The sequence below is a fragment of the Trachinotus anak genome, unplaced genomic scaffold (assembly GCF_046630095.1).
Source record: "Trachinotus anak isolate AG129_WGS33_773 ecotype Australia unplaced genomic scaffold, CSIRO_AGI_Tana_v1 ptg000013l, whole genome shotgun sequence".
NCBI lineage: Eukaryota > Metazoa > Chordata > Actinopteri > Carangiformes > Carangidae > Trachinotus > Trachinotus anak.
Genome location: NW_027273864.1, coordinates 19,247,955 through 19,261,126, shown reverse-complemented (window position 1 = coordinate 19,261,126; position 13,172 = coordinate 19,247,955). Strand labels below are relative to the sequence as shown.

General features: G+C 40.1%; 2 protein-coding genes across 7 annotated transcripts in view; one reads left to right on the top strand and one right to left on the bottom strand.

Moving 5' to 3' along the window:
* megf6b (multiple EGF-like-domains 6b) overlaps positions 1 to 4,577 on the top strand; it is a 64,219-nt gene extending 59,642 nt beyond the window's left edge. For all 3 annotated transcript variants that reach the window (XM_071494493.1, XM_071494495.1, XM_071494494.1), the window contains exons 35-38: positions 580 to 708; positions 811 to 939; positions 1,471 to 1,599; positions 1,889 to 4,577. In XM_071494493.1, coding sequence (XP_071350594.1) covers positions 580 to 708; positions 811 to 939; positions 1,471 to 1,599; positions 1,889 to 1,953 — 452 coding nt within the window. In that variant the 3' untranslated portion in view covers positions 1,954 to 4,577. The remainder of the gene's footprint in view (positions 1 to 579; positions 709 to 810; positions 940 to 1,470; positions 1,600 to 1,888) is intronic.
* The window catches only part of kcnab2a (potassium voltage-gated channel subfamily A regulatory beta subunit 2a), an 83,862-nt gene continuing 73,536 nt past the window's right edge, over positions 2,847 to 13,172 (bottom strand). For all 4 annotated transcript variants that reach the window (XM_071494497.1, XM_071494499.1, XM_071494498.1 and 1 more), the window contains 6 exons: positions 12,994 to 13,079; positions 12,639 to 12,759; positions 11,873 to 11,967; positions 10,385 to 10,505; positions 8,005 to 8,093; positions 2,847 to 6,789 (listed from right to left, as the gene is read on the bottom strand). In XM_071494497.1, the coding sequence (XP_071350598.1) occupies positions 6,700 to 6,789; positions 8,005 to 8,093; positions 10,385 to 10,505; positions 11,873 to 11,967; positions 12,639 to 12,759; positions 12,994 to 13,079 (602 nt within the window). In that variant the 3' untranslated portion in view covers positions 2,847 to 6,699. The remainder of the gene's footprint in view (positions 6,790 to 8,004; positions 8,094 to 10,384; positions 10,506 to 11,872; positions 11,968 to 12,638; positions 12,760 to 12,993; positions 13,080 to 13,172) is intronic.

Sequence of the window (13,172 nt, the reverse complement as noted above, 5' to 3'; positions counted from 1 at the left end):
TACCATTCTACCTGATAAGGACTTCTTCCAGATAAAGTGAGAACCAATTTTTATCTAAAATCCACAGGTTTCTCCTTCAAAGTAAATCTGATTCTTTTAAAGCTGCATTGTGCCTAACAAATAATTTCTGGTGCCGTAAAATTCCCACTGGAGCTGAAATTAGTTCCCAACAAATTCACCATTTATTCTTGTTAAGGTAAAGTTTGCTAAAAACGACAGTGCCCAGCTGCTTTGGGAAATGATGTAGTCTTTATTTAAAAACCTGTAAGGATTTAAGAATTCAATAGGAATTAACAGGCTTTTAGTGGTGCCACAGGAGCCTAAAACGTCATAGGTTTGGTCCTTTTATGGAATTTGTTGACAGTAAGAAAAATATAGAATATCTGCAGCCTTGTCCTTGAAAGAATGACTGGGTTACTATGGTTGTGATACACAAATACACAAGAAGAGCAAACAGTAAAGAGCTGTCAGCGTGACTTTAACAGAGTTAAACTCTGAGTTTTATTGCTAATCCAGTGAGAACATTTTGAACCATAAAGGTCGACTTCAACTCTTGTTCCCTGAATCCCTCGCCCTCAGCCTGTCCTCCTGGTCTCCACGGCCCGCTGTGCCAGCTGCAGTGCGACTGTATGAATGGAGCCTCCTGTCACCCTGTGTCGGGCCTCTGTATCTGTCCTCCAGGATATTACGGAGCCAAATGCCAGAGAGGTCAGTCTAATTACTGCTGATAACCCCCAGCAAAATAATGGGATTACTGACAGTTTGTATCTAATTTATCCTTTTACTGAGAACCAGTTTCATGTCCCTCAGTGTGTGAACAGGGTACCTTCGGTCAGGGCTGTTCCAAGGTGTGTGACTGTGAGGACGACACTCCATGTGACCCTGTGACGGGAGGATGCCTCTGCTCCTCTGGAAAGACTGGACCCAGATGTGACATCGGTAATCCTCAATGTTTTTTCACCAAGCTTTTTTTTTTCTACTAAATGTTTTTGTCCAACTTTCCTTCATTAGAGTGGTGTCAAGAGGTTGTTTCAGGTTTCTGTAGAAAGTCATATTAAACTGGTGTAATTGTAATTTTAAACAATATCTGTCAGTTAAATGTAGGAGAGTACAATCCAGTCCAATATAACATGAAGAAAGAAAGTGTCACGCTTCCCTCTGAACTGCAGTAGGGGAGGAGAATGAAGTAGCATGACAGAAGTACTTCAGGAAACTACCTCATATTTGTACTTTGAAACAGATTAAATGTATATAGTTACTTTCCACCACTGTCTGTCAGTCCATCACTCTGGACAGTATATAACTGCAGCCAACCTCAGAAATGACCCTGATGAAGCCAAAAATGTTTGAGTGGAGCATGGTGAACTAGAGATGAGTTGAATCTTTTATCCGCTGATGTGCAGACGTTGGTGACCTGTCTGCCATTTTAATAGTAGTTTAATTCAACCCCCCTTTTGTTTTTTGTTTCAGACTGCAGAGCCAATCGGTTTGGACCAGACTGCACTGAAACCTGTGTGTGTGAGAATGGGGCACAATGCGACCGGCGCAACGGCCGCTGCAGCTGCCTGCACAGCTGGATCGGACTCTCCTGTCAGGAAGGTACATTAATGACTAATGCACATTCACCCCTGCTGTCTGAACAATTATCTCACTTCATTACATCCACATAGACGGCAGGTGACAAGCTTTGCTGACTCTTGAGTCAGAGCAGAAGTGACATTCTCGCTGACTGTGAAGTAAGAGTAAATACCTGGTTTAAGTGCTGACAGCATTCAGCAAGTGTCTTTGTTTGGGGGCAGAACTGCAGAGGCTGCACTCCTTACTTTCGTTTATGAATGCCGTGCATTTGCCGAGCTGGACTTATAGCTCTTTGTTTGCATTTCCTCAGGTGGACCTCCACGCCTCACCTATGGGAGCAGCAGAGGAGACTCACAAGACAACAACTCATTATAGCAGCTCCGTCTAGCTGGAAACCTTCAACAAAAACTGGGACAGATCAGCGAGTTTTTACTGAAGTGACTCAAGTGAGTGAAAGCTTGTGACAGGAAGTTGTAGAAGCTGGAGGATCTACATGGAAATAGACTCTCTGATGAGAACTGCAATTCCATGTTTGGACCTGAGCTGGACTTTTTTTTTTTGGCGTGCCAAAGTGTCCTTTGAACTGTCTGACCTTGTAGCAACAGTATGACCTTTCACCAGTGCATTGTTTCTTGCGCTCAAAGTGGAACACCACCTTTAGTCTTCAGGATAAGAATTACGCCTCAAAAACTACATCCTCAGAGTGCAGTGTCAGGAGATTGTGGTTGCGTTTACTGCACTTTTTGTTTAATGTTTTGTCTTCAAAATGCCTTTTGCGGGTACTGTATATAAAATAATCTCTAATTTTGTAAGAAAATAGATCATATTGCTGGATATGATGCAACCTCTAACACTGAGGCAACCATATCACATTACTTGCCAGTACTATGAAGTTGTTTTTCAGTTTATACAAAATGAAGTACTACCCTCAGTCCAATGGTGCTATGGTGCTTTACTGTACTTCAGATGTTTAATAGTATAATCACAGTAAAGCACATTGCTGTTGACTAAAGCCTTAACAGATAGCTGGAATTTCAATATATATCACTTAAGATTACACAGCTAGCCTTCATTTTTTCTACATTTTTCCTTTTGGATTGATTTTGTGTATAAATTGCTTCATATTTATATTTAACACAGTTGAATATACTGCAAATTTAAAATGCATCTTGTTTTCACTGGATAAAAGAGACTTTGCAGCTCTGCCAAATCTACAACCCAGATTGAGGTTTTACACATAAATGCCAATAAAGACAGACACATAAAGGTTTGTTTATCATTCTTATTTATCATTATTTCATTTTCATTTAAGATCGAAGCTGTACATCTTGTCTAAATTTCAGATTCAAGCACAGTGCAGATAGCGACGCCTGCAAAAGAAAATTAAAAAAGAAAAGAGAAAAGGCAAAGGTGATCACAACCAGAAATATATACAAAGGTCAAACTATGTACAGGAGATACCAGGCGCTCACTATGTCGTCTTCAGAGTGAATTCAGTCCACCGTTGCATTCACTTCAGAGCATTCCTCATAACGCATACACAACACAAAGAAATTGCTTCTTTTTGTCAGTCCTAAAACTGATACAATACAGATAGGAAAAATGCAGCGTGATGAAAAAAATAAAAACAGGTCTTTCAATTCTCTCTACTGCATTAAAGGCTAAAACATAAAAAATATATTCTCTGTATAACCTAGAACCTTCTGTAAAATAAGCTCTATCAATCTGTGGGTCTGGTTTCATTTCTGAACTAGTCATGTCAGAACAGCAAATATGATGAAACTAGGACCACTTAAAGCACACATTTCTCTAACTACACTTAAGCCTTAAAACACTGAGTTATTTCAACATTGTGTGTTTACCCGTAAATAGCAAGAAACAAGATCTTTGCTGGGCAGGTTAGCACAGTGTGAAATAACACTGATGGTCGAAAAAAATGCACAGCGATATCCTTTAAAGGAGAAGTTCGATTTTTTTGGTAAATGTGCCTATGTTCTTTCTAGCCAAGAGTTAAAAGATTGACAGGACTTTCTGTCTGTTCCATATGAAGCTACATCCAACAGCCAGCTAACTGAGCAATAAGACTGGACACAGAGGGAAACAGCTAGTCTGGTCAAATAACACGTTATATCTCATTTGTACAATCTGTACATAGTGTAAAGACATTGATGGGGAAATTAAGAAATAACTTGAATAATAATAATGATAATAATGAAAAAACAGACTCCTTTTTCCAAAGTACTGTATTCTAACCATGAAGTTTCATGCAAATGTAACTAAATATTAACCTGACTTTAAAACCATAAGTGATTCCTTTTGTAGTGAATCTGTCATTTCTGTATAAAAATTTTGTTCAGTCTGTTGCCGACGTAATAAAAACCTCATTATGTCATTTTCAAGAATAATTTTCTTCTAAGAAGTATCCATTGCAACAGTTTAAATAACTGTCAAACTCAGCTAGAGGTGGTGAAGTCAATCCTCACTGTATCATTACTACTGATGTCTTGTTTTGTATTGATTCTATTGATGCTAGTGTCTACACAAAAGAACGAGGAAAAAAAAAAAAAAGATCCATGATAGATAACATCCCTATGCTAAGCTAAGTTAGCCAGCTGCTAGCTGTACCTTTATACCTAGCACAATGACATGGGAGTGGTTTCACTCTTCTCATCAAACTCTTGGCAAGAAAGCGAATAAGCAAATACCCAACTATCAAACTTTGCCTTTTAAGTCTCAAACTTCCTCTCCACTCTCCGCAGATGAAAATATTAAGACAGAACTCCACAGACTAATGAACAAAATGTTCTTTGCTTTTCTTCTTTTTTCTTCTTCTGAGAAAACAGCATCACTTTGCGCCATTTTAATTCACTCAGACAAACAAGACACAGCAAATCAAATGTATACAGGGATCAACTAATGCAACAGGCTTAAGCAAGGGATTAGTTTAGTTGTCCCCCCACCACCCCCCCACACACAAGATCAACAGCAGAGACATGAAATCACTTTACTGTTGTTAAAAATCACCGAGGAGAAGACTGTAAACCTCATCAGCACAAATCCCACACAGTGACACTCACTTTGATTATTCCCTCCACTTAAACTGAGAAGCACCTACATCTCTCTTCATATCATCATTTGCACTGATGTGGTAGTTTTCTTTATCTGTAGATATATTTTTTTCTGCTAAGAATCTGTAATTTCAGCTGTTAGTAAAGATTGTTATCTACATGTGTTAGTAAGGGGAGTAGCATCACATTGCTTGTCCCATAGGTACTGTAGGCTGGGTGAAGAGAGTCCATGCTTTGAGGATGTATCACATGCTATCCACTTGTGCTTTAATCACAGTAAGAGAGCACCGAAAGGAGAAAGAATGATACAGGGTGGTGTCAAATTTTGCAATTATACTTCTGACACGTCTCAAGTCGTATGTCGCTTGAAACGAACCTTATGATCCTATAGTATTTAGCTGTACTATGCATTCTGTATATGAAGGACATTTGTTAACTAGTATAACAGCATGGTCAAGTAAAGATATATATGGAGTAAAGTCTGTACCACAGATAACAAGCTGGACAGCACATGCGTCAAGATGAGTTCTATAATCTTGCAGGAAGTGAGAGTGAAACACTCAGGTGTGTCATCAAAGAGAGAAGAAGAAGAAGAAGATCTTTGGCTCAAGCCACGCTAAAACGTCACTGGTCCTTCCCAGTGTCCACACATGAAAGAAAGACAGACAAAGTAAATACAACCTCCTGACCACGAGCTTGCCAACACACGACTAAAAACCACCTGCTCCATTCCCTGAGCTGCTGCCACTCACTGATTAACTGGAAACACCACCTCTTCCTCACAACAAACGCCACATCAACCAGTCAGCGTTCCCGCATATACTGGGTACACGGGACCAGTCGGCCAAAGGGGCAGCTGTCGAGCTGTTTGTCTACGCCAGAGCCCACAGCACAGTCTGATGCAACTGTAAATAAGGCAAAATACTTGAACAGAATTTGATCAAGGAGAAGTTTCCATGAGATGTGGATCCAGCACTGATATGACCACCTCCTGTACAATAAATCCTCAGCCTGAAAGACAGAACAGAGGCTGGGTAACATAGTGAAGCAGGACACTGCATTTGATTTAACACGACTGCAGCTCCTACTGTTAAGGATGAATAAATAGCTAATCTCTTCAGTGGCAGTTGCCCAGATGAATCGGCCCACGGTCCTGACTGGTCATCAGGGATAGTTCACTGGTCAGGACAGAGGAGGAGGCTCTCAGGCAGAGGACAGTCGTTACAACTCGTCCTCTCAGCCCAGTCTGATGCAGGAGTGTCAGAGCATCAGGCTGGACAAATACACTGCCAGTGAAGACACAGTGGGAGGATGAGGAGAGGGAATTATCAGGAGGCTATGTGATTCTAATAGTGCAATGGCTGTGATATAAGACTATTGTAATACCCATCCTCTCCCCTCCTTATAACTACCCTCCAACACCTATACTGACAATACTAAAGTGCTGATTGTTAAAGCCCACGAGAAGGCTCGTACACTGATAATGTCGACAACACAAATAAATTCTTTCAGAGAAACCGTGACGGACTCATACAGTACACAGGTGCTTGTAAACAGAACGCCCGAGGAACAAATGCATGGCTATGGTACATGTGCAACAGGGTAGTTCTCGTGTATTCATACAATATGAACTTAATCTTCCTTTTAGTTGCATTCAGTTTTAGAAAAAAGCAGGAAAAAAAAAAGAATTCTGGCTGCCAAGCAAGCGTGTGCTTATTTTTTTTTTAAAAAGGTATTTTTCTCTACGGTTTTAAAATACGTTCAGCTGAATTGAATGTATAACTGATTTAAGTATGAGCGCATATCCTTCTTCCACTTTTGTCTTTTCTTTGTCAATCCCTTTCTTTCCTGTGGAGGTGACTGTATTTTTTCCCCCTTTTCTTATCTTATCCCTGTAACTCTAAATGAGGTGCCCTGGCTGGCCTTGGTGTGGCCAGACTCATGCGCCAGGGTCTCACTCAGTAAAAGCTCAAGCAAACAGAGGATCAGGCAAAGGTGGGGCACTGCGGCTGCAGGCCGGGTGCAGCCCTGCCGGGCGGTGCCGTGCTGCGCGTTAGGAGCGGTAGTCCTTTTTACTGTACGGCTTGTTCCCCAGGATGCTGTCCACCTCGTGTGTGATGGAGGACGACAACTTTGGAAGAACCTGTGATGGGAGAGAGAAACAAACAATGAACATGTTCTATTTTATATTTCCTGCCAGGGCTTTGTTTAACTGTCCTTTACAGAAAATCATCAGAAGTTGTCTGCATTTTCACATCTCAGCCTCTAGATAGTGCTCAAGGGTGACTTTAATTTTTTTTTATTGGTGTCACCAACATCTGTAACCATACATCATGTTTTATAAACTGATAATAGGTTTTGTATCCATAGCAAAAAAGTGCATTATTTTCCCCTGAAATGTAGTGAAGCATGGAAGTAATCAAAGTGCACACATCGATTTAAAGATATTGCGTGTGGGATTATATTCTACTGGTAAATTCATATTGATTCTGAATATTTATTTTAATACATTTATTGGCACAAAAGAAAGAACAAATGTATATTAGTATGTCTATAAAAACTGTAAGCTTTCCCTTAAAAGGAGTCCAGAAATGGTTTAAATGGACAAATAAACAAATTAAATTAAATTAATTTTATACGATGTAATTAAATGTAAACTATTCCCATGTAGAAAACATAAAAGATCATTTGTTCTAATTCTCTCTTCCCACAGAGTAGACATGAAACAAATGCTGTAGTAAACAGAAAACAGACTATTTCTATTTCAGGGTCTGTGATGTAAAATTCCCAGTAAAAGGAAAACTGCAGAGCCCTGGGGAAATGTGAGCATAGCATTTCAAAACCAAAATATCAAATGTGCTAGGGGAGAGAAAACATATAGTGTGCACACATCTAGTATACTAATGTATACATATGTATGTATGTCTACACACACACACAAAAGCCTACACATAACGTCAGAATGGAAGAGTGTAGCAATGCTCTTTACTGCAGGCCAGACATAATGTGAGGAGAAAATAGACCCCCACCGGTCTGAAAACCCCATTAGAGGAGTGCATCTTATCAGGAGAGGAAGAAGTGACCATAAGCTTGCCTCCAATCCCCCTGGCAACTGATACGCCGCTGACCTTATTAACTCGGTACAGTAAAGCACCCAAGCATGCAGCAACAAACTGCCCATGAGGCCGAGCTGTACCCAGGAGATTAGGATTCTGTAAAGGACTGAAAGGCACGGAAATGGGCCTGATGAAACAGGTCAGGTCACATTTTCACAAATTAAACCACTGATCTGCTCTGCAGAACAAGAGGCACGTGTATGCACACAAACAAACAAAATACATTCATTTTGTAACCTCACCTGTATCGCTCCTATGTTTTCCATCAGCTGGTCAGTGTTGGATGCCCCTAAAAGGACAGAGCTCACCCCCTCGTTCCGTAGGCACCACGCTGCAGAAAACCAGTAAACAGCAATGACACCCCCACCATGGCTATCGACACACACACACATACACACATACACACACACACACACACACACACACACACACACACACACACACACACACACACACACACACACACACACACACACACACATTCACAACATCCCTGATTCAAACATGCTGCACAACATCTCTCAAACCACGCATCACAACCGCACATCAGTTTGACTTTCTTTTAACACGCTAAATGACATTTCCTTTACAAAACCCTGATAAAACATCAAAGTTACTGCAACACCTGTCTAAAATCATAGCTTGCTACAAATCTTCACACTAAAACCCTTCCAGTGTGGAAGAAATATTCAGCTCAGGTAGCACTACCACATCATAAAAATACTCAACAAGTAAGTTATATCAACAAAATGTACTTAAAATATCAAAAGTAAAAGTACTCCTTGTGCAGCAAAATGTTTATTTACTACGGCTGCAACTAACAATTATTATCACTATCGATTAATCTGGTAATTATTTTCTTGATAACTTGTTTAGTCTATAAAATGTAAAAATAGAGGAAAATGTCCAGCCCAGATTCACAGAGGCTGAGGTGACATCTCCAAATGATTTGTTTTTTCCAATCCAAAAGTGAAATATCTTTGGCAAAATATTGGCATTTTTGCTTGGGAAAAATCAATCAATTACCAGAGTAGTTACAGATTCATTTCCCGTTGATCGACTAATCAATTAATCAGTCTTTTCAGCTCTACGACTTACAGAACATATATAATTTTATTATTACTTATGAATTAACATGTAGTCAGTATTTAAGTAATTAGGTATTTAAAAAAATCAATATAGAATTAAAAAAATGTAGTTAAGTAGAATAAAACTGTCATACTGAAGTGCCCGATAACTAGTCCACAGATTATCTTTACACTAGTACTGCACTCTGCTAATATTATGCTGGGAATGAGCTTTCTTTGGTGATGTCGCTAAAGAAACCAACACAAAAAAGCTATTTCTGTTTGATGTGCTATTATAATTGTGAGTTGTATTATGTAATACAAGGGCATGCTTTTGCAATTGAGCAGAATTCATTTGTCAACAGATTATAGCATAAAAGGTTGCAAAAATAGTGGGATTATGACTCTACATAAATCTTCCACCAACAGGAGCATATGGCTAAAAAAGACAACATTTGAAGGTCTTCAACTAGACTGGTGGAAAAGCAAACCTTCCCCTAGGCCACCGAGATGCTCACAACATATTAACTCTATTCTCCCACTCACAACCACAGTCTGATCCCTGAATTTACTACTTGCTCCAGCAGGACCAGGCCTCAGCATCAAGCCAAAGGCAGGAAGCAGTCTGTCATTGTTATATAGTTTTCATTCAATACTCTAGTGCCACAATGTAGTGTAGAGGACTACATAGTAGATATAAATCTCTAGTGTTGCCTTCAGGAGCGCTAGAAGGATTTATGGTAATTGGGAGAGGTGAGGGTGTCCACTAATGGTCCGTGAAAACTAATCTATGACACTGCATTACTGTGAGGGTGAAAAATCTGCTGTGATCTGTGCTGAGATATGAGACGAGTCCCAGATTTACTCGCTGCGTCCCTGAAGACTGACGCTTTAACAGCCCTCGCAGGAGTGTGCGTCTTTGGGGTTTGCACATTCTCACTTTCCTGCCCAGCAGTGAATCGATATTGGTCACTGACTAGATTTATGTCTGGGATGCTATTTTAATGCTGACACAGGAAACTGTTAAATACATGTTAACACCAGGGAAAACCACAGACCTGCATATACAAACACATACTGTAAACACATCTACATTCCATACGTTGATATTTACAACATCACTGTCTTAATGTATTCAAGGAACTGTGCTAAATTCTTGTTTAGAGGATACACTGTATATTAATGTTGTTGCTTTTCCTATTGGATCTGGAGAGACAATGAGATAGGCTGTAGATGAGTTCACGTGTCTTCACCATACACATTTATTTATTTTTTTATTTTCTTATTTCTCTGTTGTCTAGTTTCCTATTCCATTTTATCTTCATTTCTAATTAAAAACAGCAGTAGATACAATACAAACACACGCACACGCACACGCACACGCACACACACACACACACACACACACACACACACACACACACACACACACACACAGCACAACACACCAACAGTCAAACCAGACAGCACCAAAGGTGCTGACCTCGGCCCATCCGAGGCAGAGGGACGGACAGACAGACAGAAAGAGAGAGAGCGGCAGAGTGTATCTGCGTACCGATGGCGAGTTGGGGCAGAGTGCAGCCCAGCCGCTCCGCGATTGCCTGCAGCTCTTTCAACTTCGCCTGCTGACGCCGGCCCTCCTCACTCAAGATCTTGTCCTTCAACCACTGGTAACCCTGTCAAAAACACAGCACACCTGCTCAAAAACACAGCCCTGCTCACACGGCTGCGCCGCAGCTCCTGTGTCACCAGGGCCTGTTTTTAAACACGTGACTGTCTCCTGCTGTCTACACCTCAGCCAGGGAAACATATCTCCAGCTACGCTTACTGAAACACTGAATATTTAGTTCATTATATCATAATTACAAAGTTACATTTTAAAAATTCTGTATTTAAATAAACCATTACTGTACTTGCTGAAATTACACAGTATCTGTTTGTCTAATTTTTATACCTCAATGTTAGAACTAAAAGTATCAGAGATCATGAATTATACTGTACCACAATGCTAATACTCGCACATTACAACCAGTAGGAATAATCACTGAGTTAAAGAGCCAAGATACCACAAACATCCACAGGCAACACTGAACCAAACAGGAAGCAGCACATTCCACACAAGTCACCAAAGATACTGCACAACACCAAAATGGAGAGCTAGTTTCATGAACCAGGAGAGGTCTAATCGACAGTCACTGACACACAATCCACAGATACACAACATGCCACTCCATCACAGGGACAGATCATTGCATTGACTCAGGTGTTAGCTCCTGTGTAACACAGATGTTCAGTGGGTTATTTTGTGTTATGTTCAAAGTTGTGATGAGAAATGCCAAAATCTTGTTTTCAATAAAATAAAAGTAATTTGACATAACTGGAAGAAGTGTGTTGTTGCTGATCAAACCATGTAACTGCACACTTCCTGAGTTCATCTGTCACTTTAAAGAGAAATATTCCACTGGGTTTCTGAGTGCTCACTGAACTAAATCATGAAGTGTTTCTCCTCCTCATTAATTTTTGGTTAATGTGACTGTTTTGTTCCCTCATGCTTAGAGCAAAACAAGCCTTTCAAAAAAAGATAGTAGATCACAAATGAGTTGTCTGGAATAACATATTGAACTGCTTCTTGATTCATCTACCAATTTGATTATTTAGTTTCAGTTTAAAAAGTGTTGGTGTCCATTGTGGCAAGTTAAAAACAATTTGTTGGTGTGTATGCACATGCTATACTGTCATGGTTCTGCATGAATGCATTGTTGTGCACATGTATCGTGTGGCTCATGTGCGTTAAGCTGACACCAGCTGGCAAACAGTGTCCGACAACACTGCTTGTGGAAAGGTACACAGTGCATGGCGTCAACATGGCACTGAAAACACACAGATATATGTGATGTTGCACAGTTACAGAACCTGAAAGACACAAACACACAATAAGCAAACAAACAACCAGCAATCAGTGGGGAAAAAATCACAACTGCGACACTAGCACAAATGATCAAAGTGGGATAAAGACGGACAACAGCCAGTGAGGTTTGTCTACCTTCAGAGAAGCCCGAGAATAGGGAGGCACCCTGCCGTCGTATTTCCCTGAGATGATCCCGCAGGCCAGTGGTGACCATGTCATGGCCCCCACACCTGAGAACACAAATTTGATCATCAACATCACTGAAAAACAGTAGCTTACTTTCTCTAAGGATTATAATATAAAATTTGGTCTTTAGAAGAAAAAGCATATTAGTAACACTACATTCCTGCTGTATTTGAATGCATTTCTTCCTTTCAATCTGGACTTTAAGACGGGCCTGTTTTTGTTGACTTGGTAGATTGCGTACAGCAACTGGCTAAAGAGAATCTGCAATGTCAGAAAGGATCCCTCTCATCTGCCACTCAAGCCTCAGACTGTCAATTGTTTGTGTGACAACTTATATAGGATTCAAACCTGGATGAAGTCGGCTCATGTGCTATAGTTTTAGATGGACAGTGACACAGTGTCACAGCCACTTAGCTTGAAAACAGGAACTGAGCAGGACTTTATATATTCATGTTTATTGAAAACTTGTGCTCGTCATTTGAAGAGATTTGAGAAGCATATTATGATGACGAACCCTGTGACAAAAAAAATTCACTGATCTTCTCAGATCTGTCAGTTTTTGTGAAATAATTTCTGTCCGGATTTGTATTTAAAAGCATTGTTTGTACAGAACTTATGTCCAATATTTTGCAGTCAATTTCTCTATCCCTACTGTACCTCAAAAGAAGACTTAATCTAATAATCTATGCAAAGACACAAATCCATGACTGCTCACCTATCTTATGGAAGAGCTCAGGTAGCTGCACCTCCACCTTCTCTCTCTGGAACATGTGGTACTCGGCCTGCTCACAGATGGGAGGAATCTGGTTGAACTGTCGCGCCACAGAGTACGCTTCCTACAGGAAGACATGGAAGAAACAAGATTAGGCCCATATACAGGAAAGTGCAACATACACAGACCAGCATTAAACAGGAACAGATAAAATAAAGTGAAGTAAGAATTAATTCCAACCTTGTGATAGAAGGAAATAAATCCTAATGCTATATTGGAAATCATGTTCCCTAAAACTACACGTTGTGTATTGCTGATTTTTTTGGACAGTCATCTACACAGATAAATTAAATCTCACCATTATCTCCATTGGGCTCCAGCGGGATGTTCCCCAGTACATGGCCATGCCTTGATTTATAACATGGGTCATTGCTCTAACCGTTTCTGTGAGTAGAAATACACAAAAATGTTAAAATGATGGTGTCAACCCGCTGTGTTTACAGAATAGAATTATTACTACCTTTATCTGTCACTGTC